General features: G+C 37.3%; 1 protein-coding gene across 2 annotated transcripts in view; it reads left to right on the plus strand.

The window, feature by feature from the left end:
* Window positions 1-745: 745 nt before the first annotated feature.
* Window positions 746-26851, plus strand: part of LOC117435516 (oxysterol-binding protein-related protein 1-like) — a 68175-nt gene continuing 42069 nt past the window's right edge. Inside the window, exons 1-8 of one of the 2 annotated variants that reach the window (XM_034920797.2) lie at window positions 746-1059; window positions 7241-7308; window positions 9044-9088; window positions 9564-9637; window positions 9867-9968; window positions 10435-10554; window positions 11069-11150; window positions 14541-14647. In XM_034920797.2, coding sequence (XP_034776688.2) covers window positions 11099-11150; window positions 14541-14647 — 159 coding nt within the window. In that variant the 5' untranslated portion in view covers window positions 746-1059; window positions 7241-7308; window positions 9044-9088; ... (2 more) ...; window positions 10435-10554; window positions 11069-11098. Of the gene's footprint in view, window positions 1060-7240; window positions 7309-9043; window positions 9089-9563; window positions 9638-9866; window positions 9969-10434; window positions 10555-11068; window positions 11151-14540; window positions 14648-21092; window positions 21193-26851 lie in introns of those variants that run through there. The other variant, XM_059016672.1, reaches the window with a different exon arrangement.

The following is a 26851-nucleotide window of genomic DNA, read 5'->3' on the forward strand; positions in this document are numbered from 1 at the left end:
AAAATAGGAGGCACTTTTTTACACAGAGAATTGTGAGGGTCTGGAACCAACTCCCCAGTAATGTTGTTGAAGCTGACACCTGGGGATCCTTCAAGAAGCTCCTTGATGAGATTCTGGGATCAATAAGCTACTAACAACCAAACGAGCAAGATGGACTGAATGGCCTCCTCTCGTTTGTAATCTTTCTTATGTTCTTATTCTTATGTTCTTATTTTTACACCGGGTAACCTGGTTAATACATTAATATTTGCCAAAAACACAATACGGGCGTCTGCTAAGAAATAAATAATAATTTACGACAACTATTTATAAATCATAACTATTGTTTTAATAGAGTACCATTGTGTCGCCGCTCCTCCACATTACACAGTCCTAACATTCGGCAAGGTTGGATAGACTGCAGTGTCAAACAGCAGATGGTAGCGGGCAATAGGGTTTGTTATTTATTTATTACCATAAATGTCCAAAGCTACAGTACCTCTGTACCTTTTTGCCATTACACCCGATAATACAAATTCTTTAGCGCTACCCGAATGACAGGTAAGGAGCTAGCAGTGGTTGTACTAATGCGCATGCACATTACCAACTTACCATCAGCTGTTTTTTTTGTTTTTGTTTTTAATGTGTTGCTGTAGTTTAGGATCACGTTTATTTTAATTGTCAAAATATATAATAAAATAGGAAAGTATTTAAACTCTGTAAAGTTTACAAATGTGAAAATTGAGCAAAGCGGTGTCAGCTGCAACGCTTTGGAGAAGTTCCAGAACATGCTGTCATTTCTGTAGTTGCAGCACGTAGGCATGGTATGAACACAGGAAGAGTCGTAATGCAATCACATGCTGGCCCGTGGTAATTGGAATTCTCTTTCTGTGTAAAAACAGAGCTATGAACTCCTTAGCTCTCACATTCAAAAACTACGCGCTCCCACGCTGCTTGCTAAACATAGTGCCAAACTGACGAGATTGCCAATACATTTTCCTGTACAACACGAACCTGCAGGATTGTTATGAAATTCACAACAACGCATTTGTTGAGAGCACCGACATCTATGGATTTGGAGTAAGTCTTCTTATTGTTTTTCTTGTATTTTGAAATAATCTCTCTCTCTCTCTCTCTCTCTCTCTCTCTCTCTCTCTCTCTCTCTCTCTCTCTCTCTCTCTCTCTCTCTCTCTCTCTCTCTCTATATATATATATATATATAATATAATTTTCGAATGCATGACCAACAGTTATTGGAATAGAGAAGCTATTTTAGTTTGTAGTTGTTTATTATCTGCGACTGGCTGGTGTGCCAGGTGGTTCAAAAGAGAGTGAGCTATCACGGGTTTTTTTTTTCCCAGGACCATACTTTTCCCGTCAATTGCCCTGAATTTTTTCTGCAAAACCTTAAAGAAAAGTGTTGGTTCCCAATGGCGCCAGATAGCACCCCTTAAGTTATGAAGTAAACAATCGCCAAGAATATTACAAAATGGTTCCAGAACAGTATTTTTCATATCGGTTACTGTACTAAATTCAGCGTATGCAAAATGATATGGAAATGAAGTGTACAAATCACAATACATATTATAAACATGCAGTTACGTGGGCACGGACTGCAAAGGGAAGGTGTATTATTATTATTATTATTATTATTATTATTATTATTATTATTATTATTATTTATTTCTTAGCAGACGCCCTTATCCAGGGCGACTTACAATCGTAAGCAAATACATTGCTAATGTGCTTGCAAACTTGCAAAATTATTCAGATCCCTGACCAATTCTCTCATATTACTGAATTACAAACGGTACATTGAAATTTCGTTCTGTTAGATATTTTATTTTAAAACACTGAAACTCAAAATAAATTATTGTAAGGTGACATTGGTTTTATGTTGGGAAATATTTAAGAAAAATAAAAAAAACTGAAATATCTTGCTTGCATAAGTATTCAACCCCTGTGCTGTGGAAGCTCCCAGTTTACACCGATGAAAGAAATTGCCCTAAGGAGGACACAATTACCTTACCATTGGCCTCCACCTGTGAACCATTAAAGTTGCTGTCACATTTTCTGGATAAAAACCCCACTGTTGAGGGATCATTGGTCAGGCTGTGAATCTGAAGGAAAATGAAGACCAAAGAGCATTCTACAGAAGTTAGAGATAAAGTAATACAAATGCATAGATTAGGGAAAGGGTATAAAATAATATCCAAGTGTTTGGATATCCCAGTGAGCACAGTTGGATCAATAATCAGGAAATGGAAGCTGCATCACACCACCCAGGCACTGCCAAGAAAAGGCTGTCCCTCAAAACTCAGCGCTCAAACAAGGAGGAGACTTGTAAGAGAAGCCACAGAGAGGCCAACAATCACTTTGAAGGAGCTACAGAGTTCAGTGGCTGGGGAGTGGAATAATGGTGCACCAGTCAACCATATCAAGAGCTCTACATAACACTGGCCTCTATGGGAGGGTGGCAAGAAAGAAGCCATTACTCAAAAAGTACCATCTGAAAGCACATCTGGAGTTTGCCAGAAAGCATGAGAGTGACCCAGCTGCGATGTGGGAAAAGGTTTTGTGGTCAGATGAGACCAAGACAGAGCTTTTTAGCCAAAACTCAAAGCGCTATGTGTGGCACAAACCTAACACTGTCCATGCCTCAAGACACACCATCCCTACAGTGAAGTATGGTGGTGGCAGCATCTTGTTAAAATTGAAGGAAGAATGGATGGAGCAAAATACAGGGAAATAATGCAAGAGAACCTGCTTCAGTCTGCTAAAAAATTGAAGCTTGGGAGGAAATTCACCTTTCAGCAGGACAATGATCCCATGCACAAGGCCAAAAGCAACATTGGAGTGGCTCAAGAACAAAAAGGTGAGTGTCCTACAGTGGCCCAGTCAAAGTCCTGATCTCAATCCCATTGAGAATCTGTGGCACTATTTGAAAATTGCGGTCCACAAGCGTCGTCCAACCAACCTGAACAACCTGGAGCAAATCTGCCAAGAAGAATGGGCCAAAATCACTCCGACACTGTGTGCAAAGCTGGTACATACTTACCCCAAAAGACTTAAACTGTTATTCCAGCGAAAGGTGGCTCTACCAAATATTAGTGTGTGGGGGTTGAATACTTATGCAAGCAAGATATTTCAGTTTTTTATTTTTCTTAAAAATATTTCCCAACATAAAACCAATGTCACCTTACAATAATTGATTTTGAGTTTCAGTGTTTTAAAATAAAATATCAAACAGAACGAAATTTCAATGTACCATTTGTAATTCAGTAATATGAGAGAATTGGTCAGGGGTCTGAATAATTTTGCAAGGCACTATATATATATATATATATATATATATATATATGTTTCCTGTTTCTGAGGAAACAATACAATGTTGTTTCTATGAATCTTTTTGTTACACAATTGAATATGACTGCCTTATTGCTTTACCCAGCAGATTGTATACGTTACTAAAATAACCTATTGTGGAAAAAGTTAAAGGTACTTGTTTGGACAGGTGGTTAGTCCTAAAAAACAATTTATATTTGAATCCTTTTATTTCTGGTAGTGACCAAATAGCCTGCATACGCAAAGGCTAGATGAGTGATCCTCATGTCATGTTAGTACAGTATCTTTATACTGTATGTATTATTATGATGACCACTGTGCTAGATTATCAAAAGGGTCCATAGAGTGGTAAGGAGCAGTATCTAACTTGTATAAACTGCAGCACTGTTGTGAATGTTTTAAATACTTGGCCCTTGGCTAAGTATTCTTTCGAGCGATAAGTTTTTACACTAGTACAAACCGGGTTGACCTTGCAGGATTATTCTCAAACCATGCATATTACTCATATTCCATAAAAAACAGCACCCATTTCTTGTCTTTGCTACTTTTGTCCATTGACAGACTTTTTAAAGTGTGATTCTTCTTCTCATAACAGTTTTATAGATTTAAAACATTTTAAAACATTTTTTTGTACAGTACATATTAAAAACACTTACTAATTTCACCATTTTGTTGTATTTTTATTGTCATCCTGATTCATTCAATAATTTGTCAATTAAACAAGTGTATCCATTGTGTGTTTCAGTTCTCTTGCCATGGTAGCAATCACTGTTGATATTGACGGATAGATACATCACTAAGAAAACAGTTAGTACTGTATGCTGTTGAAACAAAAGTTAGTTACACTTTAAAATAATGGGGACAGTCCCAATTGAGAAAGGCACTCATAAGCTCCTGGGGGTTTGGGTATCTGATAACTTGCTCTGGTCACACCATGATGATTATGTTTGCGGCAAAGCAAGAAGAATTTTGGGGTTTATATTTCATTCCTTTAGAGAGGCCCCTTCCAATGTTGGTTTACGTCTTTACAAGAGTTTAAGACCTATTTTAGAGTACCACTGTTTTGTCTGGGAACCATTTTAAAAATACAATACTAAGAGGCTTGAGTCTCTGCAAAAATGTTCTTGTAGGGTTGTAATGAATGACTGGAATTGGGGTTCTACTTATGACAACCTTCTTAGTCGCTCTTCTCTCAAACCATTAAGTGGCAGAAGGTCCTATTTTATTGTTGTTCACTTCTATAAGGTTATGCAATCACTGTGTTCTACCTCTGTCAGTCTGTGCTCGTAAAAGACCTGGGCTGAGGCCTCCACAGAGCTGCTCTGACCATCAGTCGCCTTCGGTTGCGTCGGGGCAGCAGTGTGGAGTAGTGGTTAGGGCTCTGGACTCTTGACCGGAGGGTTGTGGGTTCAATCCCAGGTGGGTGACACTGCTGCTATACCCTTAAGCAAGGTACTTTACGTAGATTGCTCCAGTAAAAACCCAACTGTATAAATGGGTAATTGTATGTAAAAAAAATGTGTAAAAAAATATTGTAATTGTATGTAAAAATAATGTGATATCTTGCAACAATTGTAAGTCGCACTGGATAAGGGCGTCTGCTAAGAAATAAATAATAATAATAATAATTCGCTATACTGTACATAATTTCGGAAGGTCATAGTAAGCTCAAGTACTGTATGCATTTCTTAAATCTTGTGTTAGTTTGAGATCTAAATGGAAAAGCGCTTTCTCTGTCCAGCAAAAACCCACAAACTGATAAAGATCAGGACTCAAGATCAAGAGATGACCTCTATTCTTTCTGTCTAACCAATCATCTCTCTTCACCTGCAAAACCCAAGCAGTGAATGTTTCCAAGATCCAGCTGAAGGCTTGATCAGTACTCCAGAGGGCACACTTTATACTCGGTGCTACAGAAGTAAAAGTTGATCCAACTTCCTTGTACCATGCTAAATCGTTTCCTGTGCTGAAGCGCTAGTTCACTTCAGTGGTCTAAATGCAACATGCCAATGCAACCTACCGCACAGGAGTTTAATTAGATACCAAGATGCAACAGTTACATTTTTTGTTATATTTGAAAAACCTGTATTTCCTAAACCGAAGTATACAAAAACAAGCAACCAGGAAAATACAAAGATCTAAAGGGGGGAGAAAATGAATGTAAAAAACTTACTTGGCACTCATTTAAGGACTACATATTGTATTTACCTATTTACTGTGCACCAAGAACCATAAGATGGCAGTCAAGAGCAAATACTGTGAGAAACTGAATAAAAAATTGGAAAGAGAACAAAAGCCAACAGAGCTGAATTAGAAATGCATACGGATCATTTATGGATTATTTCAGATATTGAGAAATATTTATAGATTTGTGACTGTTTTTTACCTGGTTCGGGACAGACACATACTGTAACAAAAGCTTGGAGATTCATGTTTTCAGAAACTGAAATATCTTTGAACACTGAAAATCTTGTTATTGATATGTACGTAGACAATCATGGGGTTTCCATGCGGATCATTTTACACGTGAAATGGCGATGCGCGTGCACGTTTGGGAGAATTACTCGTGTAAATCAGGTTTGTGGCTGAAAAAAACGGCCAAAGAGAGGGATAGGCTAAATCTCATTTACTCGTGTAAATGACGAAACTCACGGGAAATCCACGGCCAGTTTCGCATGGAAACCCGCATTTCACGTGTAAATGTCAATGAGCGTGTTTATCCTTAACTATAAATATTGCAAGGGAGCAGGTCAGTTGTTGCTGTGGATTCCAAGATGGCAGAAAGTAGTGGCTGATGGGCGATTTTTATGGTTAGCAGTGGAGTAGTTCACCTTAATGATAATGCAGGCGGGGTTTTTTTATTATTATTATTGTGTTTTGCTGTGTCTGGTCTGTCATGTTGTATATCTCTTGTGGGTTTACAGTTCTGTGTAATTTTTTTTCTGTATAATTTATTATATATATATATATATATATATATATATATATAACGTCTCCGCCGGTTTTCAGCCATGGTGATCTGCAATACCTGTTGGCCAGTTTCATTTTATACCTCCTAGTTTATTTTTAATTAATGAGTCGTAAGATACATTAGTTGAAACAGTATTCACCTACTAATGACATTTGAAAAACAATTTGGGCAAGAGTAGTAAATCACATTATTAACTAGCCAGGCACAAGGTATTTTGCTTTATTACAACAGCTTTGTTTCAGTCGTGTAGCAGGTCTCTGCGCATGGAAACCACATTTTTCATAAAATTTCACTAGTAATCTTCAAAAACACCACGAGTACTTTACACATAGCTAATTTACATATCAACCCCCACCTTTCCCGTTCATTTGCATGACGTCGAGTGAAAAGCCTGGTTTACTCGAGTAAAATAAACTGAGCAAATGGAAACCCAGAAAAGCATTTTTCACAAGACATTTTTCTCGTGTAAATGTCTCGAGTTAAAAAAAAAAAAAACTTGCATGGAAGCCACATGAATGTCTACATACAGTTTTATCATCACCACTCAAAAATGTATTAATACTTTCTTCCAAAGAGTATTGAGCGTTGACATTCTAGAGAAAGAATGTTTGATAAATGAAGAAGAATGTTTGAGCGGGGCAGACCCCGGCATCAAAAACAAAAACAGTGAGTAATGGCTAGGGGCTTTTTTTTCTTTAACATTTCAGTCAACATGTCTTATATTGGTTCTAGAACTTCATGAACAAATAAATAGTACCCACTTGTTTAACACAAGTACAGACCATTTAATAATAGTTACATACTGCTATAGTGTTACACGCTTTTAAACAGCTAACAGTTTGGAAAATAAGCATTTTAACTTTTTTCTTTTGTTTGATCACTGATACGGTTATGCTTTTCTAAGTACGTGGAATAGGTTATCTTTCATTTTTTATCCACTGACAGATCAGACTGCTCTCGACCTTGCAAAGGGAGCTGAGATGAAAGAAATACTTGAGGGCAATCCTCTGAAGGTCAGTGCAGATACTCCTTATTGTAAAGAAATATCAGGTTTCATACGTAGGATATCATACTGTTGCCTATACATTTGCAATGTATTCATGTTAAAGTAATTTCCATGTCAAAATTGGGACATTTTAAATTGAGACATGTCAAACCTAAAAATGGTAAGTGCTCACTTTTGAGGTGGGTTCACAGTAGAATGTGACCACTAAAGTGTAATTTTGTATGTATGGCTGTTATGTAATGCTTGTTTTGTTTACTGTATCTTGGTTTTTTGCCCCGGTTTTCTCCCCAATTTGGAATGCCCAATTGTTATTTGTATCCTGGTTCACCGCTGCATCCCCCTGGCGACTCAGGAAATGGAGGCTGGAACACGCGTCCTCCGAAACATGTTCCTGCCAATCTGTTATTTTTCGCACTGCGGATCCACAGCGAAGCCACCAGACCTATAGTGCCGGTGGACAACACAGATCTGATAGCTCCACTGCAGAACTGCAGCACCTTATTGGCCACAGGGGTCGCTGGTGCGCGGTGAACTGTGGATTCCCCTGCCGACCTAAGCCCTCCCTACTCGGGCGGCACTCGGCCAATTGTGCGCGGCCCCTAGGAACCCCCGGTCACAGTCAACAGTGACATAGCCTGGATTCGAACCTGTGATCTCCAGGGGCCGGTTTTTCAAAACTTTAGGATTTTGTAATCCTATATTTTGTGCTCGAGATTACTTTTATCTGGATCGTTTTGATCTGTTTTTTCAGAAAATGTCACTGTTATGGTATAACCTAATTTAACAAAAGAAATAAGATCGTGGAAATAATGATTAATACACAACTTTATTTTGTTTTATATATATTTTCTTAACAAAATCTAAATCACTTTTAATGTTGGTGCACATATAACAAATGCAAATAATGGTTATTTTATTTATGCCCACTTAGCAGGAATTAAATAACTAAATCTAAATTGAATAAAAATAAAACTTTTGAAAAAAGGATATGTGTTTTTAGACATCTTCATCATCTTCCTCGTTGGTCGGGAGACCAGCATCTCTCAGACGAGCTTTAAGGAGGCGTAAGTGAAGTGCTTCTTTATTAAAGCTATACCACTAAATATGTGTTTTCCTTTTTGCTTGCATGTATACAAAACTTAAATATGTAAATATTATATTCTAACAATCGATTTGGACATGCAACGTGTTTGCTATGACAATTCAAACAAAATATTGATGTTTTATGATCATTTAAAAGCTAAATCCATCTCCTCCATAAAACCACAATAATCCTGGTATTTTGGATCAAAGTAATCTTGATCTCCTCTTTTTAAATTCTGAAAAACCCAATTGCAACATTTAATCGTGATTAAAAGTGTGATCGGATTACCAAAACGAAATCCGGATCACAGAAATCCCAATCACATTTTGATGTTTTGAAAAATATAATCCAGATCAAACGCGGAAATCGGATTACCAAAATTTTGAAAAATCGGCCCCAAGCTATAGAGCGCATCCTGCACACATGAGGCGCTTTTACTGGATGCGCCACTCGGGAGCCCCAGTTTACTGTATCTTCTGATCATGTATTACACCTTGAGTGACTCTCTAAACCTACTGAAAATGGCATAGGTTAGTATTTTAATTTGTTTAAGTCTTTTTATGCCAACTGAAGAAAATACAATCAAAATCCACAGAAATAAGTGAGCATTAATAGGCTAAAATATAGTGACTTTTTTTTCATTTTTTTTATTTTAAAGGGTGTGAACTGAACGTTGCAGAAATTTGAAGGACCTGTTTGGAAGGTAATTTTTCAAAGAAGTCATGTCCAAATGAAAACCTGGATTCATATTCAATATGCAACTGTATTCTTTGATTGTCTAGGTTAAGTTCGATCATGGGTATCGTGCAAGAAATAATCTTAGATTACCGTTTGAGGTAGAGATTTCATATTTGCAGAATTATACAAAACCTCCACCCTAATGTGTTGGTGACTGTGACATAACCTTGCAGTATATGACTGCCATATTGAGGTCATACAACTTTTAAGTTTCTTGGGTATAGAGACATTAAAAATGTTGCATTCTGATGAATCTTTCCTCCTTCGGTAATGCAGTAACACATACAAATGTCTGCTACTGGCCCCTTATATCACTCATGGTGATAGTCCTGGAATCTTTGTTTTGTAATTTTTTGTAAATCTACGGTGAATTATTAATCCCCAAGTAGCGACATTATCTATAACCACCCTTTTATGTAATCTGTCTCTTTCTGTCCTAGAGTTCACGCTTCTTTGGATGGCGGCTGTATTGGGTGGTTCTCCAAGATGGAGTTTTGTCCTGGTATCCAAAACAGTACGTTTATTAATTCAAAAAACACATTTTTCACATGTAAAACTATTCGTGTTTTGGGCTGTTCTCCTTCTCTACATCCTTTGTTTTTTCCCTTACTCCTTAGAAAAGTAAACCAATATGCTTCTGTCTACATCAGTACAGTTGCCGTCTACACTGTCTCTTTCTGCTAATTTTGTAGGTATATTTTTTTGTTACCATGGTTACATTCATTGTTTTTCTTTTTACCCAGGTAAAGTCCAGAGACGCCTCCCTTTTCTCTGTTAAGTGCTTCGATGATAGTATCCACAACTTTAAAGTGCATCCAAAGGGTGCACCAGCACTGACAACAAACGTAAGCTCAATCCATGTAATATTTGTTTGCCTTATACCATATCTTATTAAAGAGATACTATATTTATCCTATTTTAACCGGTAAGGGGCTTTTAGAAAGTACCACTGTGGTGGTAATTTCTGTCCCCTCTGCAACTTTGATTAGTAAATGGAAAATCTGAGACTTTTTTTACTCTTAACCCTAGAATGTTCCTAGGTGTATGGGCTAGAACAACCGCTCATTGTTGAAATGCTGTTTTGTGTAGTCTGCTCTGTTTAAATGTCTGCAAAAAGATTTAATGTTGAGTAGTTATAGCATGACAATAGTCAATCCTGGTTCCATGGTGTCTATTCTCTGTGTTTCATTATAGCTTTTATTTTTAAATAAATTAATCATGCTTGATAGATATGTTTTGACAGTCTAATGAGGACGGTCAGTTTAAGCATGATTTGCAGGATTGACTGATTTTTAGTTTTCTTCTTTTAAGAAATGGCTGGAAGCAATAGAAGAGCATTCTGCCTACAGCACTCACTACTGCTCCCAGGACCAGGTGAGCGAGGAGGAAGAGGAAGATGTGCTGTGAGGGCAGCTGAGTGATTCATTACAGGTAAGAATCAATGTTGCCTAATTTGCATTTCCTTTGACATACAGCAACTTTTAGTTAGGAAATTGATAGATTATTTATTATATATTTTTTTATCTTTCAGTACAATGACCTGACACTTTCATAATTTTAAATCTGAGATGTAAGTTTGGAACATAACACACAATTTCTGCTGTGGTTCATTGAAAATATACCAAACCATATTTTCATCGCCTATAGCAGCTTTCTAAGGAAGTTTGTGTGTTTTGAAAAATACATAAATAAATAAAAGCATCACAGGTATACTTACTGACAGCAAGGGAAAAATTAAAAAATAATAATAAAAAAAAAACATCTGAAAAAATTGTTGTGTAATGATTCCTTTGATTATATGCAGATTGTGTATTCTGTCTGTGATATTGTAACTCACTTATTAATTGTTTTGATTAAATGATTAAAATAACACATACATTAACAAATGCAAAAAATAAACTACTTGTACTATTGCAAGTTTCTCATGGTTAATAGTTTTCCACAGAAAGCTCAAGCATGCCAGCAAAAGTTGGAGATGCAAGTTTCTAGCTTTCTTTCAATGGTGAAAGATAACAAGAATACAAGAGGTAAGATTCAGTTTCTGTTAAACTATGACTTCTTTGAGGGGTGGTTGAGAAGTATATGGGGGTCCATACTGTACATGCAGGCATGTATGATAATAAACAAAAACTTTACTAAACCAGTCATAGGTTTCATAAACTCTGCTCCACTGCAGAAATCCCTTGGTTATTACCCTTATAAAAGTTTCCATAGTGAAAGCATGGTAAATCATATGTAAGCATTTTAAAGAATAGCGAGGTGCGGTAAAGCATATTAATAAGCATGGCAAACACAGCATAATCATGAGAAAATCATGGTAAAACTGCAAAAAATACAGTGGTAAGCTTTTATAAGGGTACACTCTTCTTTGCAACCATAAGGTTCCTTTTAAGAGATAAACTAGTACACACAGGCATGGCTAGCAAGTTTCTGTGCATATATTATTGTTTTAGCTGGTCCACACTCCTGCCACTAACACTAGATAAATGTGTTCGTACCCAGCAGATGAGGAACGCACACAGGTAAGGTCATGTGCACGTGTAACTAGGGACCTTTGTAAATCTTGTCAAAGTGGCTAACATCAATTAGCCTAAATCGCAGTACAAACCCAAACTAATTATTAATTATTTTAACAGGGCACCACTCGTCTAGTCATTTCTTTACTAACACATACATGCACAGTACAGGGTAAAATGCAGAAGCGATCCACTTTGATGAAAATGGAAACAAATACACGAGAATAAATTAAAATTGTAGTACTCTCTACTATATATAAATGCAATGAAGCTGTAAAGTTGTACAAATATGTTGCACTGTATTTTGGATCTACAAAATGTGTGACCTTCAGGAGATTGTGGCTGAAGTTCACTATAATGTGCTGACATCAGTGACACTGTCTGGTAATTCTTTCCTAAGCATTTAAGGATAAGCTTTTTATTTAATTCCTTTTCAGTTCACTTAAGGTTCTGAGGCTGTTGCTCTAAGCAGTAATGGCTCTCTCAAAGAAAAGTAGAGGGTATACTAAGGAATACTTTCAGATATGAAAAGGTGGGCCATGTTTTATTGATTTTGATTAGAAATCTTATAATACTACACATAAAAACAAGAGTGATCACTTAGTAAAACCACTCAGCACCCACCTTCAATCATGAAACACTTTGCCCATGGCCCATGGGGGAGCTGGAACTGATGGCAATTCTCATTTACTGTAGATTCAGGTAAATATTCAAATTTGACATTAAGGGTAACTATTTACCTTTTTAAAAGCAGGTTCTGGGATGACAGGTTTCTGAGAATCCTCCAATCCTCTAAGATTGTATATTATGGCAGAGTGCCCAAATCAGAAAGATTTCTGTAGAATCATAGTTGCAGCCTGCTCTTGAGTACTTTCTTGGCCTATTGAAATCAATGTCTAATAGAGGGTCAGTTTACGGAGGATGTGATTATGGTCTGATCCAGGATCAAATTCTATATAGAGACTGAAATCTTAAATAACAGGAAGCTATCTATCATAGCGTAGCAGTCTGCACACTTGCCTGTAGTTTCAAAGCTTGCAAGTTCTTATCCAACTGTCTCTCACAACTTTAGTATTTTAATAAAAAATATTTAAGCATGCCCATGAGGGAAGCAGCATGAGTTTACAAATTCCTCACAGCCATCACCACCTCCACAATAGCTAAGTTCCGCTCCCAACTTCATATTTTCTTTTTTTTTTCTTTTTTTTTATATATATATATATATATATAAATGTAGTGTGCCCAGTTATTTTACCCACGATTTGTTCGCCCCAATTTGGAATGTCCAATCATTTTTTCCCCTCAACACTGCAATTGCCCACAGCTCAGGAGAACTGAAGGGTCAGTGGGCTTCCTTCGATCCCACGACCAAGCCAGCTTCCACTTTTACACCCATGAACTCGAGCAGATGTCGGTGAGCTACCAACCTCTGGAGAACAAAGGCCAGCCTTTCAGGTATCCGCTTTTGAGCTCACTGGGCACCCGGCCAGCAGGGTTCGCTGTAGCGCGATGAGGAGAAACAGTCGCTGACGGTTTTGCCTGCCTAACCCACGGGAGTGTCAGAGCCAGCAAAGGCAGGCCACTTTGCACAACCAGGACGCAAATCTGCGCTATATGACTCACCCTGCACATCATGCGGCTGTACTTTTATCAGATGAGCCACTTGGGGACACCGCAACTTCATATTTTCAGTTTTATGAAATCTCTTCAGGCACAACCTAATGGCAAATTAACCATTTTACTGCCACCTTTTTTGATCTCTGGATATAGCAGCGATACAGATCTTTTTTTCACATATCCATGTTACGTCATGTTTACAAACCATTCAATCTGATATGACATTTGATTTTTATTTTTTTTATTTATTTTTTTCCCCCATATTTCCAGATTTTTTTTTTTTTTATTAAGATTGGAATTGCACTTTGACATAATTCTGGATTTCGGAATCATGAATCATTTTAGTTTTTTGATATTGCATGGTTGTGGAGTTAGTAAATTGTTTGATCTTTGTGTTATTTGCTGTATTGTAGCGTTTCAGACGACTCATTCAATGTCAGGACACCACAACACAGCCCCGAGCTGCTCACAGACATCTCCTAAATAGAGATCCCCCCCAAGCCCTATTGGCTCACACACACAAGGGCACATTTACATACACACTGACCAATCGCTCAGACCCTCGGTCCTGCGCAAGCAGCTGACCGGCAGAACCGAACACAAATCACAGTGCAGCAAACACAGACCCCCATCTACATACAGCTGCACTGTGCATGTGACACCCGAGACAGCACTCAAGCACTGCCTAGACACAAAACGCTGTTTACACAGATTCATGCAGGGTGACACACAAACGGCGGGAAAGACAGGACAGCACACGCACACACACATATACACACACACTTAGCACAGATCGCTCCAGTATGTTATGTTTCGTAGACATATACTAGAATTGCACACTGACCAGTGATCTACGCACCTGCACTATAGTGTAAATTACTACTTCCTTGTATTTTATGAAAACTGGAACAATCACTACAGTATGAAGCAGGGGTCAGCAGAGTTGAAATGGTTTGGAGGAAGTAGTTGGTTTGGAGGAAGTATTAAACTAGAACATGCTTACTATACTGTAGTTTCTTTTGTTTTACTAGTGTTTTGGATACAGGAGCTATGTTTATCTTTACTACCTTGGTGAAACCAGTACATTTTCAAAATGCATAATTGTTAAGAGCATTTTTAAACATGATGTCATCTTCCTATTGAGGACTTGCATTACTATGAGTTTTTTTTTTATATTTCCTTCCTAATTTGGAAAATAACCCACATTGATTTTAACCTCCTTGTTTATTACCTACACCTTATGTCGCATAACTCACTAAAACGTTTACTTCTTATTTCCGCCAGGATTGCCTGTTACAGTCCTCCAGAAGTTAAAGGAACTATCTGAAGTTTCTACCGAGACCTGTGCAGCCCTGAGCAACTGCCTCACACTTTTCACCAAGCAACAAGGGGTTTGTATTTAAACTTTATAACCTTCTTATTTTGAAGTTTGCAAATACGAATTCATCTGAGCTATGCAGAGGTTGCAGAAACTAATGCTTTTGTTTGGATTGTGTCCTCTTGGTGTTGCATCATGACATTTTATTAACCTTAAAAGTGAATGTTTAGCTTGCAGACTTGCGTTGTTTTAAAATGTAGTCAGCTTTTTTTTTTTAAAGCCTGTATTAATACGATCAGTTTTGTACTGTTTTCTAGACAAGTTGAAGTGAAGTGTTTTCTGTTAGTATCTAACATGCAAGAATACGAAATAAAAAGTGTGCAGATTAACTCCTTTGTTCTTATTATAAGTCTAAATCGGTGGAACATAATTGCTTATCGTATACTGCATTGCTTTGTTTAGGTACTCATAATACTCCCTCGCAGAATATGAATTCTGTGTTCAAAAAATGTTCTATTTTAAAAATATAGGGGGACACGTATCAAGCATTTGCGACGGTGTTAAGGCCATAACACCAAGTTTATGCCGGCCTTAAAATTGCCCTGTATGTATTATGACACTTTTGGCAAGTTAAGGCTGTGTTAGCACCGCCAAAATGTGCTCCGCCGTGCAATGCGCTCTGCTGATCATTAGCCATGCATTTTTAAGGCATGTCAAGCCTTAATTATGTGCATGTGCAAACTGTATTATTATTATTATTATTATTATTTTATTATTATTATTTATTTATTAGCAGACATCCTTATCCAGGGCGACTTACAATTGTTACAAGAGATCACATTATTTTTACATAGTTACCTATTTATACAGTTGGGTTTTTACTGGAGCAATCTAGGTAAAGTACCTTGCTCAAGGGTACAGCAGCAGCGTCCCCCACCTGGGATTGAACCAACAACTCTCTGATCAAGAGTCCAGAGCCCTAACCACTTCTCCAACTATAGGTGGGGCTCATTTGTAAATGAACTCTTTGATATTAAAATAGATTAATGAAGCGGCAGAACAGCAGCGAAGGCCCTAAAGGGGTCCACAAATAAGACCGATTTTCAAATTGGTCTTATTTAGGCGCAAAGAAAGTCAGAAAGCAGCTGATAGGAAAGAGCATTATGGCAGTAGTCATAGGGGCCCGGAAAATGCACAGTATTTTTAAAATAAAAACAACAAATTTCACAGAATGCCCCTTAACTGACATATATATAGAGAGAGAGAGAGAGAGAGAGAGAGAGAGAGAGAGAGAGAGAGAGAGAGAGAGAGAGAGAGTGTGGGTGCACACAGACGAAGCAGACAGTAGTTTCCAATATAATCCAAGTTTTGTTTATTAAACTTCACAAAAGGAAAAGAAATAAACTTGCTCGCTTACTTCACAAAAGAAAATACAATACTGGTTGCGAGATGAGATATAAAGAAAATACAGTTCAAACAGGATTTGTATAACAAAAAAAAAAAAAAGTAAACTAACTGGACAGTTAACCACGTCCAATTGCATTAATTGGTTCCTGGGTTTTACCAGGTCGTTTGTTGGCCAGCCTGTCCCCCAGCATGTCTCTTTCCTCGTTGCTGTATTCCCTTCCAACAGAGCCGGCCCAGGAAAGAAGATTGCAGTCGCAAAGGCAGTTTTAACTTCTCTTTTGTATTCCCGTTCAGTCTTGGTTGTAGATAAGCTCGCGCTGCTCACTGGTTGGAATTATTCTACTGATGTAAAATGCCTAAAATGTGTTATCATTGACAGTTCATCAAGAACATCATCCAAAAAACAAGGCAGAAACATTTTAAAATTTAGCCTAGCTATTGAAGCAATCTTAAAAAATGTACATTGTAACTCGATTTGCTATTGAAGCAATCTTTAAAAATGTAACAAACTTCTGCAGGAAACAAGACGTTTAAAATGGTCTGTGTTGGCTGCAAAAAAAAAAGTAACAAGCAGACAAAATAGATTTTTTAAAAATGTTTCAACAAAAGAACAAACCCATTCCAGCACCTCAAAACTGAGCCCAAGGTACAAATGCATTCAAACTCCTATAGCTGACTTTTTTGTTATTTATACTTTGCAAAACATATTCTTTGGTAACGGATTCGACATATTGAAACTTTACTAATACTGAACGTACAGTTTACATCTGCCAGCAGAGCGATCACATGACCGTAACACTGCCCTATTGTTAGAGCTCTCGCTCTACATCCCGCCTACAGGTAGGCAATCTGTTAGCTCTGATTTGTGAATTTCTGCTATGATTGACAGTCCGCCAATACTGCCTTGATGCACTTTATTTTTTCTACAGTTACAGCTGCCGCCGGTGCCTGCTTCTCACTATTAATAGAAAAAAAAAAAAATACATAGAATGTTATTGCTCCCGCGGCCCATCAGGGATTGTGGACCACAGTTTGGGATCCCCTGCCTTAATATACTGTTGGTAAAAGCTGTATACAAAAATAAAAAATTGTTAGGCATGCCTCCAGGACTTAAAGTAATTAATTATAATTTATATATGAAAAACTGTAATTATATTAATACCCCTAACTGTGGTGTGTGTGTGTGTGTGTGTGTGTGTGTGTGTGTGTGTGTGTGTGTATATATATATATATATATACATACACACACACACATATATATATAATGTGTGTGTGTATATATATAATATATTATATATATATAGGCGCTAGGCCGCGCCATTGCACCAGTGCCCCCCTGAAATAAAAAATGTCCCGCTGAATTTCTCTTAACGCGCCCGTATGTCCCCCTTCCCAGACGAGACGCAATACCAATACGCAGTAAATTAATGCATTTTGTATTACCATGACATATCAGACGACATGCTAATCTTTTTTACTTGTTTGTTTACACTTGCGTTTTCATAATTAAACTCCGTGCTTTTATTCCCCAGTCCAATAGAATGCGCTCACACCCTCCCTGGTTACAGACAGTTTCACAGTAAAGGCTTTATTAAAGCCTGGACAACAACGTCATCAGGCTTGTTAACAACACGGCGCAAATATAACCTCGTATCCCTGTTACACCCGACCATTTCTTCTGGAATAATAATTAATCCGCTTCGGTAGTGACTGTTGAACTGTAGGCTATAATATTTGTGCTTAAATACTGTGAAATTCATCCGCTGTTAACTGATCTATTTGCTAGTGAATGGGAGAAATGTGAACTTGTGCGTACTGCTACAGTTTATAGACGAAGTGCAGTAGAATTGTGAAACGAAAACCGCATCGATTAAAAAAAAAAAAAAAAAAGAGTAGACTACGGTAACGTTATAAATATGTGAAATGTGTCTTTTCTATGACAAAAAATGCTAAAATAATTCAGTATGTGTTAAGCACCAACTGTTTCTTGGCCATTTCGCCAGTAGGCCTATAACGGCATGATTATATATATATATATATATATATATATATATATATATATATATATATATATATATATATATATATATATATATATAAAGTGTATGTGATTTTTATACAGCACATGTTATACATCTTGCATTGAGATAACACATGGTTAATTTACATATTAAATATGTACGTTATAAATAAACCCTGTTGTTTTACATGTCATATAAACAGTTGGGCGGTTACTGCAGTCTGTTTTAGGATTATATATATATATATATATATATATATATATATAATATATATATTACTCATACACTCACACCGTTACGTCTGGTGTGAGAATTTTTAATTTTCAATCCAGTGAACAAATATGGATTGTTGGCTCAATACTAGTACATTACTTGCAAAGGGCGATCAAGACGAAATACCGTCAGAGATTAAAAACGCCAAAGATGTCGACTGTGAAACGAAACCGATTTCCCTGCCATCATCAGTGATTTTTGTGGTATCAAGCAGGGACATCCATCACACTGATACTAGGTAAGCGTTTTATTATTGTTTTTTAATTAGCATCATTACTGTACGTTTTAGTCACCAAGAATTAAAAAATAACAATGTTTTCGTAATGAGGTCAGCTGTAGAGAGCCATGGATAGTGAACTTTTGTTTGCCACCTTTTCTGTAATTTTATTATCAATAAAAATACATGATTGCCATTTGCTATCATGGAATAGTCCTATGTCATTTCTGAGAGAATGAGTGTAGCACGGAGGCTTCGTTGATTAATTAATTAGTAGTTACAATAAAATTATGTTGATGTTTCCAACAACTAGAAACCTGTTTGAGGTACAATTTTTATCCAAAAGTAAATATAATATATTTTTTTCCCATTTATAATACTGTAACTTTTATGATTTTATCCATCACACACTCCAAGGCTTGTGCGTTTTGTTGTATCATGTTATTGTACAAACCTTTTCTTCTGTTTTAATTTTATTATGACTGTATCTCAGATGGGGGTATGCGGTGGACTACTTTTTTTGGAAAGGGGTATGCAGCTTAAAAAGATTGAAAACCCCTGTTCTAATGTGATCTGGTTCAATGAATGTCCTCTACTCAGTGATACACCAGCGTCACTGACACATTTCCCAATATTTTCCCCAAAAGTGACAGTGAGTGGTTTAGGGACACCTTGGTTGTATCTACAGCTTTAGGTTTTATTTTTTGTTCTTCAGAAACAAAAGGTCAGTAAACAAAAATAAGAAATGGTGGTTGGTTCTGAATTATCAAACATATTGACCCCCTCACCGAAGAAAATGTCCCCCTAAAATTTAGAGTGGGGGCCACATTGACCCTCAGTCTGTAAGTCCTGGAGCAAACACTGTATATATGTACTAAATTCCCCTGATGGCAGACAGTACGTAAACTGTAGTTTATAGCGTTGAACTGTTTATGTATCACATGATAACAGCAGTATCGATGTTTTTTTATGCAGATAATAAAAAGCAATCTGAAAGAAAAGAGCCATGAGACATCCTAAAGGATGGGGACAAAGAGAGAAAAGAAAAATAATTGTTTTCATCAGAGGAAGAAGAAAGAATAGACAGACAATGAGAGGCTCAGAGAGAGAATTAATTGCAGTGGTTGATATATATGTATAGTGCTGACCAAAAATATTAGCACCGTCTTAAATTACAAACTAGGCTACAAACTTGTAGTCGCTTTAAATAAATAAATAAATAATAAAAATAACCATGAATTAATGGACAAACACTGTAAACATGTAAGAGGGTACCAATACTTTGGTGGCACCACTGTATATATGATGGATGAGCACCTGATATGTTTAATTTTTAATTTGTTTGACAATTTGTGTGTGATTTTTGCATTTTGTTTCATGATATTACTGTAAGGAAAATAAAATGCATATTTTTCACGGTAGGCAGTCAAATACACAGTTTCCATGAAATTTGTGAATTTTCAGGGGCATTTCTTACGACGGAGAGTGCAGGCTCCTAACCTTCCCGAACAACCCAGAAATACAGGGAGAGTACTGAGAAGAAGGGAGAGTATTTAGGGTCTGCATTACCCTTTTTGATCTCCCTGAGAATGAAATTAAAACTCGATACCGGTTATTTCATTATGTACAGTTGTTTGTATTGGTCGGAATATAAACGTGGTTCATTATATCCTTTTCATTGTGTATATATGGTTTTATCTGTTATAATAATAATAATAATAATAATAATAATAATAATAATAATAATAATATGAAGTCAAGACACTTAGTCAACACGGGTCATTGCCTCTCCAAATGACCTACCTATTGTTCAATGAGGCAGCCCATTTGGAGGGGAGGCGCTATTTTTCAGATTAGTCTGTGCTACCGGTAGCCCATTTTGAGGGTTTTGCATTTAAATGCGGCAACTTATACCATTTTAGTCCAGTTAATACATTCGGGATGGGGTAAAGTTTGTGCCAAGGCAGAGCGCTACTTTACACTCTGCTGCGTCGGTCTACCTTTCTCCCGTTCTCCACAACACGAACACCCAACCCCGAGTGAGTGAAAACTGCTCCTTTTATGCAGTTGTACCAAGACCCGATTGCTAATCAATCATTCAATTTGGAATCTCGGTACAACTGCATGTGAACTAATTTGTGCATTCTATCCGTGATCACATATTACCTGCACGTGACGCGATGTGCAATCCTCGTGCCTAAATACAAATCTATATTACTAACAGTCGTGAAACACAGACCCGTTTATATCCTGTGTACCAATGTCTATACACCAACATTTAACACACAACATGCAACATATAACACAAAAATACACACGGGCGGGACACTCCGCCACAGTCCCCCATAATTATTTAATTGGGAGTGGGGGTACTGTATGTCTCTGGTTCAAAGCTGATAAATTTAATGTAGCATTCGTACCCTACTGTCAGCAATTTAATATGCCTACAGTAATCTCTTTATGAAAGTTTGGAAGTAAACCTGATCCTTGATAGACTGTTTGTAATATGAGTCATAAACAATTGATATTTTATTTATTAATTTTTTTACCCTAAGGCAAACAGCACCACATTTTATTGAATAGCACTCGCTTACACACACACCAAGAGACCATCTCAAACAAGGAAACTACTGGGAATAAGAACTGTAACCTGTACAAGCAGTAGAGAAAACACACTGGAACACACAGCAGTCAAAAAAGGTAGATGCCAAATACTAATTAATTGTATTATAATTTACCATTTCTCAAGATGAACAGTATGTGTTCATTGTATGGTGAAATGATGCAAACAGAATACTTTTTAACATACAATAATTCAAATATATGGTAAAACATTGTATAGTGAATTCGATGTTACACAGAAGTGGAAGCCAGATGGGATATTTAAGAGATAAGCCGATTTAAAATGGAAGACAATTGTTGCCAAAAAAGTGTTCTGTAATCAAGAGCTGATATGAAAATGAGCATGTGCATTTGTAAAATGTAGCCTTGTATGTAGCCAAGCATGGAGTATGCTGTGTTAACTTAGATGATAGATGTGGCTTTTGTGTGAGTGAGACCAGGTAAACATGAGTTAACAGCAGTGCAGCATTTCTTACGGAATACAGTGTGTGTTGTTTTTTTTGTGTTTTTTTTAGTAGGCAATTTTTCTGCATTTTTTGCCCAAAGCGAAAAAAAACAGATCAGCGTGATCAAAATTTGTTTCTAAAATGCAATATATTGCAATAATATATTGTAGCAGGATGGGGAGAAAGAGAAAGAAAATAGTCCTGGTTGAGGACTACGTTCCCCAGAATGCCACAATGGAGTGTATAATTGTTTTCAAATGGATTAATTGTTTGCAAGCTGGTGATTATTGTAAATTGAAGCCAGCTGTAGAATATAAAAGAAAGGCAGTCAGTCTGTTCAGGGCTGCTGAGTGAAGAGCCCGGTTGGGAGTGTGTGTAATCATAGAAAGAGATAGAACAGGTAGTAAGAACCTTTTTTTGATCAGTGTTTGTGGAAAGTGTGTTTTTAAGTCGGTAAGCAGAGTAGTTCCCCGGTTTTACAGTTTAAGGTTCCTGTGCAAAGTTTAGTTTAGTGCTCCAAGTGAAGATAGGCTTTTTGTTCGTTTATTTAGTGGTATGCACCCGATTTGTGGAATTCTTTGTATAAGGATGTCTGTTTCTCAGAAGATATCTACAGTTCAACTACAGCATATATGGGAATGATAACAGAGTGCCTGTGCCTTGTACGAGTAGGCCAACACTAAAAGTGTATTTAGGAAACCTACAACATCTGAAGCCTATGCCCTGTAATCTGGGTTTACTCTAATTGTAACAGGGTTTAACTTGATTAGACTTTAACTTGATGTACTTTAAATACGATTGAACAGGCAATGAAACCTGTAGTATTTCATTGTAAATTAAACACAATCTTAGTTCTACTGTAGCAGACATTCAATCAATCAATCTTTATTTTATATAGCGCCTTTCATAGTGGACTACCATCACAAAGCGCTTTACAAGATGCAGAAACAAGAAATCCATAAAATATTATATTTAGACTTGTATACATGGTCTTAGTCAAGTAAAGGACATTCATGGGATGTGGACACATGCTGTTTTCAAAATGTTATATACAGTGGTTTGCAGAAGTATTCACCCCCCTGCAAAGTTTTCACATTTTGTTGGCACCTGTGCATACTCCACGGCATTTTCAAATTAGACTTTACATGTAGAATCTACACAAACTATTCCATATTGATAAAGTTAAAAAATGCATATAGAATGTAAATAAGTAAGATTTACAGTGAAAAACCGATTAATCTCAGTTGCATAAGTATTCAACCCCTTTGCTACTGCAGCCATAAATCAGCTCAGGTGCAAATGATTTGTTTGAAAGGTCACAAAATTAGTGAAATGGTTTCAGCCTGTGTGTACTCAAAGTGGTTTAACATGTAGATAATTTTCCTCAGGTATATAAAGACTGTCAAGCTGCAACTCACATAGTGATCCAACAAAGCAACCATGAAGACCAAGGAGCTTTCGAAACAATTCAGGGATAAAGTGGTAGAGAGGCACAGAGCAGGAGAAGGGTACAAGAAAATTTCAAAGGCGCTGTAACAGGGCGAGCAGCCCTGTACATTGTTTTAGTTTTTATTTTATTTATTATTATTTATTATTTTAGTTTAGAACGGGGGTTCCCCCTCCGCCCCTGTGTTATTTTGTATTTGTATTATGATTTATTATTTACATGACGGCGAGCGCCGTATGTTTTATTGTTTTGTATTTTGACGGCGTAGCCGATTTGTTTTGTAGCGTGGATGGGTAGTCCCATCCACAGAAGTAATTTAATAAACTCGTGCAGATTGTGGCCGAGGGGTAATAGAATAATTAATTGCAAGCTAGTTAAACCCCTCGGCCACGATATAAAAAGGCTGCAGCTCTCTAGCTCCAGGTGGGTGTTAGTGAGGAGCGAGAGTGGAGAGAAACGAAACGTGATTTAAAAAGATTCCAGGAACAGTGATAGCAACTGCCCAGCCTGACCTGGGATCGTATTATTTATTATTTTGTGTCAGAGATTTGTTTTTGTTTACCCTTTTATTTTGCTCTGTGAGCGAGTGTTTTTTGTTTAAACTTTTGATTTATCTTTCTTTTGCTGAATAAAAGCGTCACAGCCGTTAACTGCAGTACTTGCCTTGGTGTCAGTTTTTGTTCCTGCTTCTGCCGTGACGTCAGACTATCGGTCACCCTGCCACAGGCGCTGATTATCCCTCTCAGCACAGTGAAGTCCATCATTAAGAAAAGGAAGATGCATCATACCACCCAGACACTACCCAGATCAGCCTGCCCTCCCAAACTGAGCAGCCGGGCAAGCAGGAAACTGGTTCGGGATGTCACTCTGAAGCCAACAATGACCTTGAGAGATCTGCAGAGTTCTGTGTCTGAGATGGGAGTCAGTGTTCACACATCAACAATAAGCCAGTCCCTACACAAAGGTGGCCTGCATGGATGGGTGGCAAGAAATAAGCCGTTACTCAAAAAGCCTCATCTTAAAGCACATATGGAGTTTGCGAAAAAGCATGTACATGATACTGCAGACATGTGAAAAAGGTTTTGTGGTCAGACGAGACAAAAATTGAACTTTTTGGTCTAAATTCCAAGCGTTATGTCTGGCACAAGCCCAATACTTCACATCACCCAGTCAACACCATCCCAACTGTCAAGCATGGTGGTGGCAGCATCATGTTTTGGGAATGCATTTCTTCAGCAGGGACTGGGAAGCTTGTCAAAATAGAGGGGAGAATGGATGGTGCAAAGTACAGGCGAATCCTTGAGGAACACCTGTTTGAGTCAGCCAAGACTCTGAATCTGGGGAGGAAATTCACATTTCAGCAGGACAATAACCCGAAGCACAAAGCCAAAGCCACACTGGTGTGGTTGAACAAGAAGAGAATTAATGTTCTTGAGTGGCCCAGTCAAAGTCCTAATTTGAATCCAGTCGAAAATTTCTGGTGAGACTTGAAGATTGCAGTCCATCGACGATCCACAACAAACTTATCAGAACTGGAGCAATTTTCCCTTGAAGAATGGGCAAAACTGTCAACATCCTACTGTGCAAAGCTAGTAGAGACCTATCCAAAAAGACTCAGTAGTTGCTGCAAAAGGTGGTTCTACCAAGTACTGACTTAAGGGGCTGAATACTTATGCAACCAGTAAATTTCATTTCATGGCATGTCCATCAGTGTTTAACATTTTTTAAATGATGAAACGGTTTCATCTGAAAAAATATGGCTGGATTTTTTTTCAGGTGGGAAAATAGGGAAAGGGACGTTTTTATTTTAAGACCTCAAGCCAGGTAACATTACAGTTAAAATGTAAGGCTGTAGTTAATGCATAGCCCATAAGCTAGCATTAACGTACATACAATATTTATTGAAAGTACTCATGATTTCAGGTAGTGTTGCATTTTGCCCACATAGGGACCCTATTTTCGTACGTACGTGCAAAGCTGCCTTTTTAGTCATTTAGACGGGTGACTTGTGTGTGCGATTTTCCAACGTGTAAGTTTAGGTGCTTCCAGGCATTTAGTCGTCCGTCTATTTCAAGTATTCACGACTAGTTAAATTAGCTGACATACCCCTATGTGCGATTTCCTAAGCATTTACCCGTCTATTAGGCTTTTAGTACTTTGCGAGTTATACCTGCTCATACTTGGTGTAACGTCAAGTACGATGACAAAGCAATCACAAGGAGGATAACCGTATGTTTTCAGAGAATATACTCTCTCTAACTCCACTGAAAACTAAGCTCCTAAGCAAGACTGCCAGACAGACAAGACAGGTGGCAAATGGAGGCACATATATAAAAGCAAATTGGGGCCCTCTTTATTGCTGTTTTTTACTTAAACTATTTTAGCATTTTTTTAAGATTTAGATAGACTTTTTAGATTTAGTAGTGCGATTTTAAAAAATAAATAAATAAATACATACATACTTCAGCTTCTTGTATTGACAAAGTATAGGTACATGCTATAGTTTGGAATTACATTCCACTTAATAAAGGCGGTTTTAACATTTTAATCTAATGGAAACTCCTTAGACAAGATCTAACGTCACTCTTCACCAAAAGACCTACACAGCGTTATGGAACATTGTTGTGTTTAGACAAACATATAACTTCCGATGTTTTTTGTCTCCTGCGCTATGCTGAGTCCCTGCAATATCTTTTTCAACATATACACCAGTGTTTTGATATATTTAGTCATGGAATGTGTTGGGTCAATAATCAACGAGTTGTAATCTAAGGGGTATTTTTATCAGTTACATTTACAGATTTTATTTTGCTGATGTTTAGCCAAAAGTGAGTCAGCAATGCTAAGTAATGTTTTTTTTTGTTTTTTTTTCCACACACAACAAAGGATTCTGTATTGCTTTAACATTAATATAAAAAACACCTATCAGAATAGAGGCAGCAGTGTGGAGTAGTGGTTAGGGCTCTGCACTCTTGACCAGAGGGTCGTGGGTTCAATCCCCAGGTGCAATTTAAAAATCAGGGCCTGTCAATTTGCCTATTGGGCAGTCTCTGAGCAAGTCAGAGCTCGGTGTAACTTGTTTTAATGAGGCCAGTATAAAAATGACCACCATGGGGCATACCAGCAGTGTGCACTGGTAATTCCTTATTGGAAGTCACGTGTTATTATTAATCGTTCACAGAGTTATCGCTGACATAAACCCAGCAGGATGTTATGGTGTTTTCTTACCGATTTTAGTTCCTGAGAATAGTTCCCGCAGTTATTATTATTAAGGTGTACTTGCCACTGTGTGGTGTTATTTTCTGTAAAACCCTGATATCCTGTCAGTTAAGAAAAGGCTTAATACAATGCTTGTTTTAACATTGTCTTTATTACGTCGGCCAGAGAAAGTATGAACTACATTTGTCATATTTTCTACATTTTCTTTAAATTCTCAAATTAATAATCGATACCCAGGTAGTAAAAAGAGATACGAGTCGGGTAATTTAAATCCCAACGGGTACCCAGGTTTTCAGGTTCCCATGCCAGCCTCTAATAGTACACGTTTACCATAATGTGGGCATCTTCCATATAGGAAAATGTTAGCTCTACAGAGTGGTGGTTCTAGAGATTTGGAATTGGCTCTGTTTTAAAAAACAGGCATGTGGACATTTTAAGGTTGTACATGCAGTATGTTTACATATACAGTATATAGATTATTGCTTTCCCAATTGTCACACAACTTTTTAATTTCCTTCTTTGGCATAGTTTACTGAGTGTATCACAACCACTGGGTATATGGTGCCTGCCTGTAAAGGAGCATGAAGAAGTCTAGTTATAACGAGAATGCAGATACAAGTGAATA

Source organism: Acipenser ruthenus, chromosome 3 (genome assembly GCF_902713425.1).
Source record: "Acipenser ruthenus chromosome 3, fAciRut3.2 maternal haplotype, whole genome shotgun sequence".
In the NCBI taxonomy this organism is placed as follows: Eukaryota; Metazoa; Chordata; class Actinopteri; order Acipenseriformes; family Acipenseridae; genus Acipenser; species Acipenser ruthenus.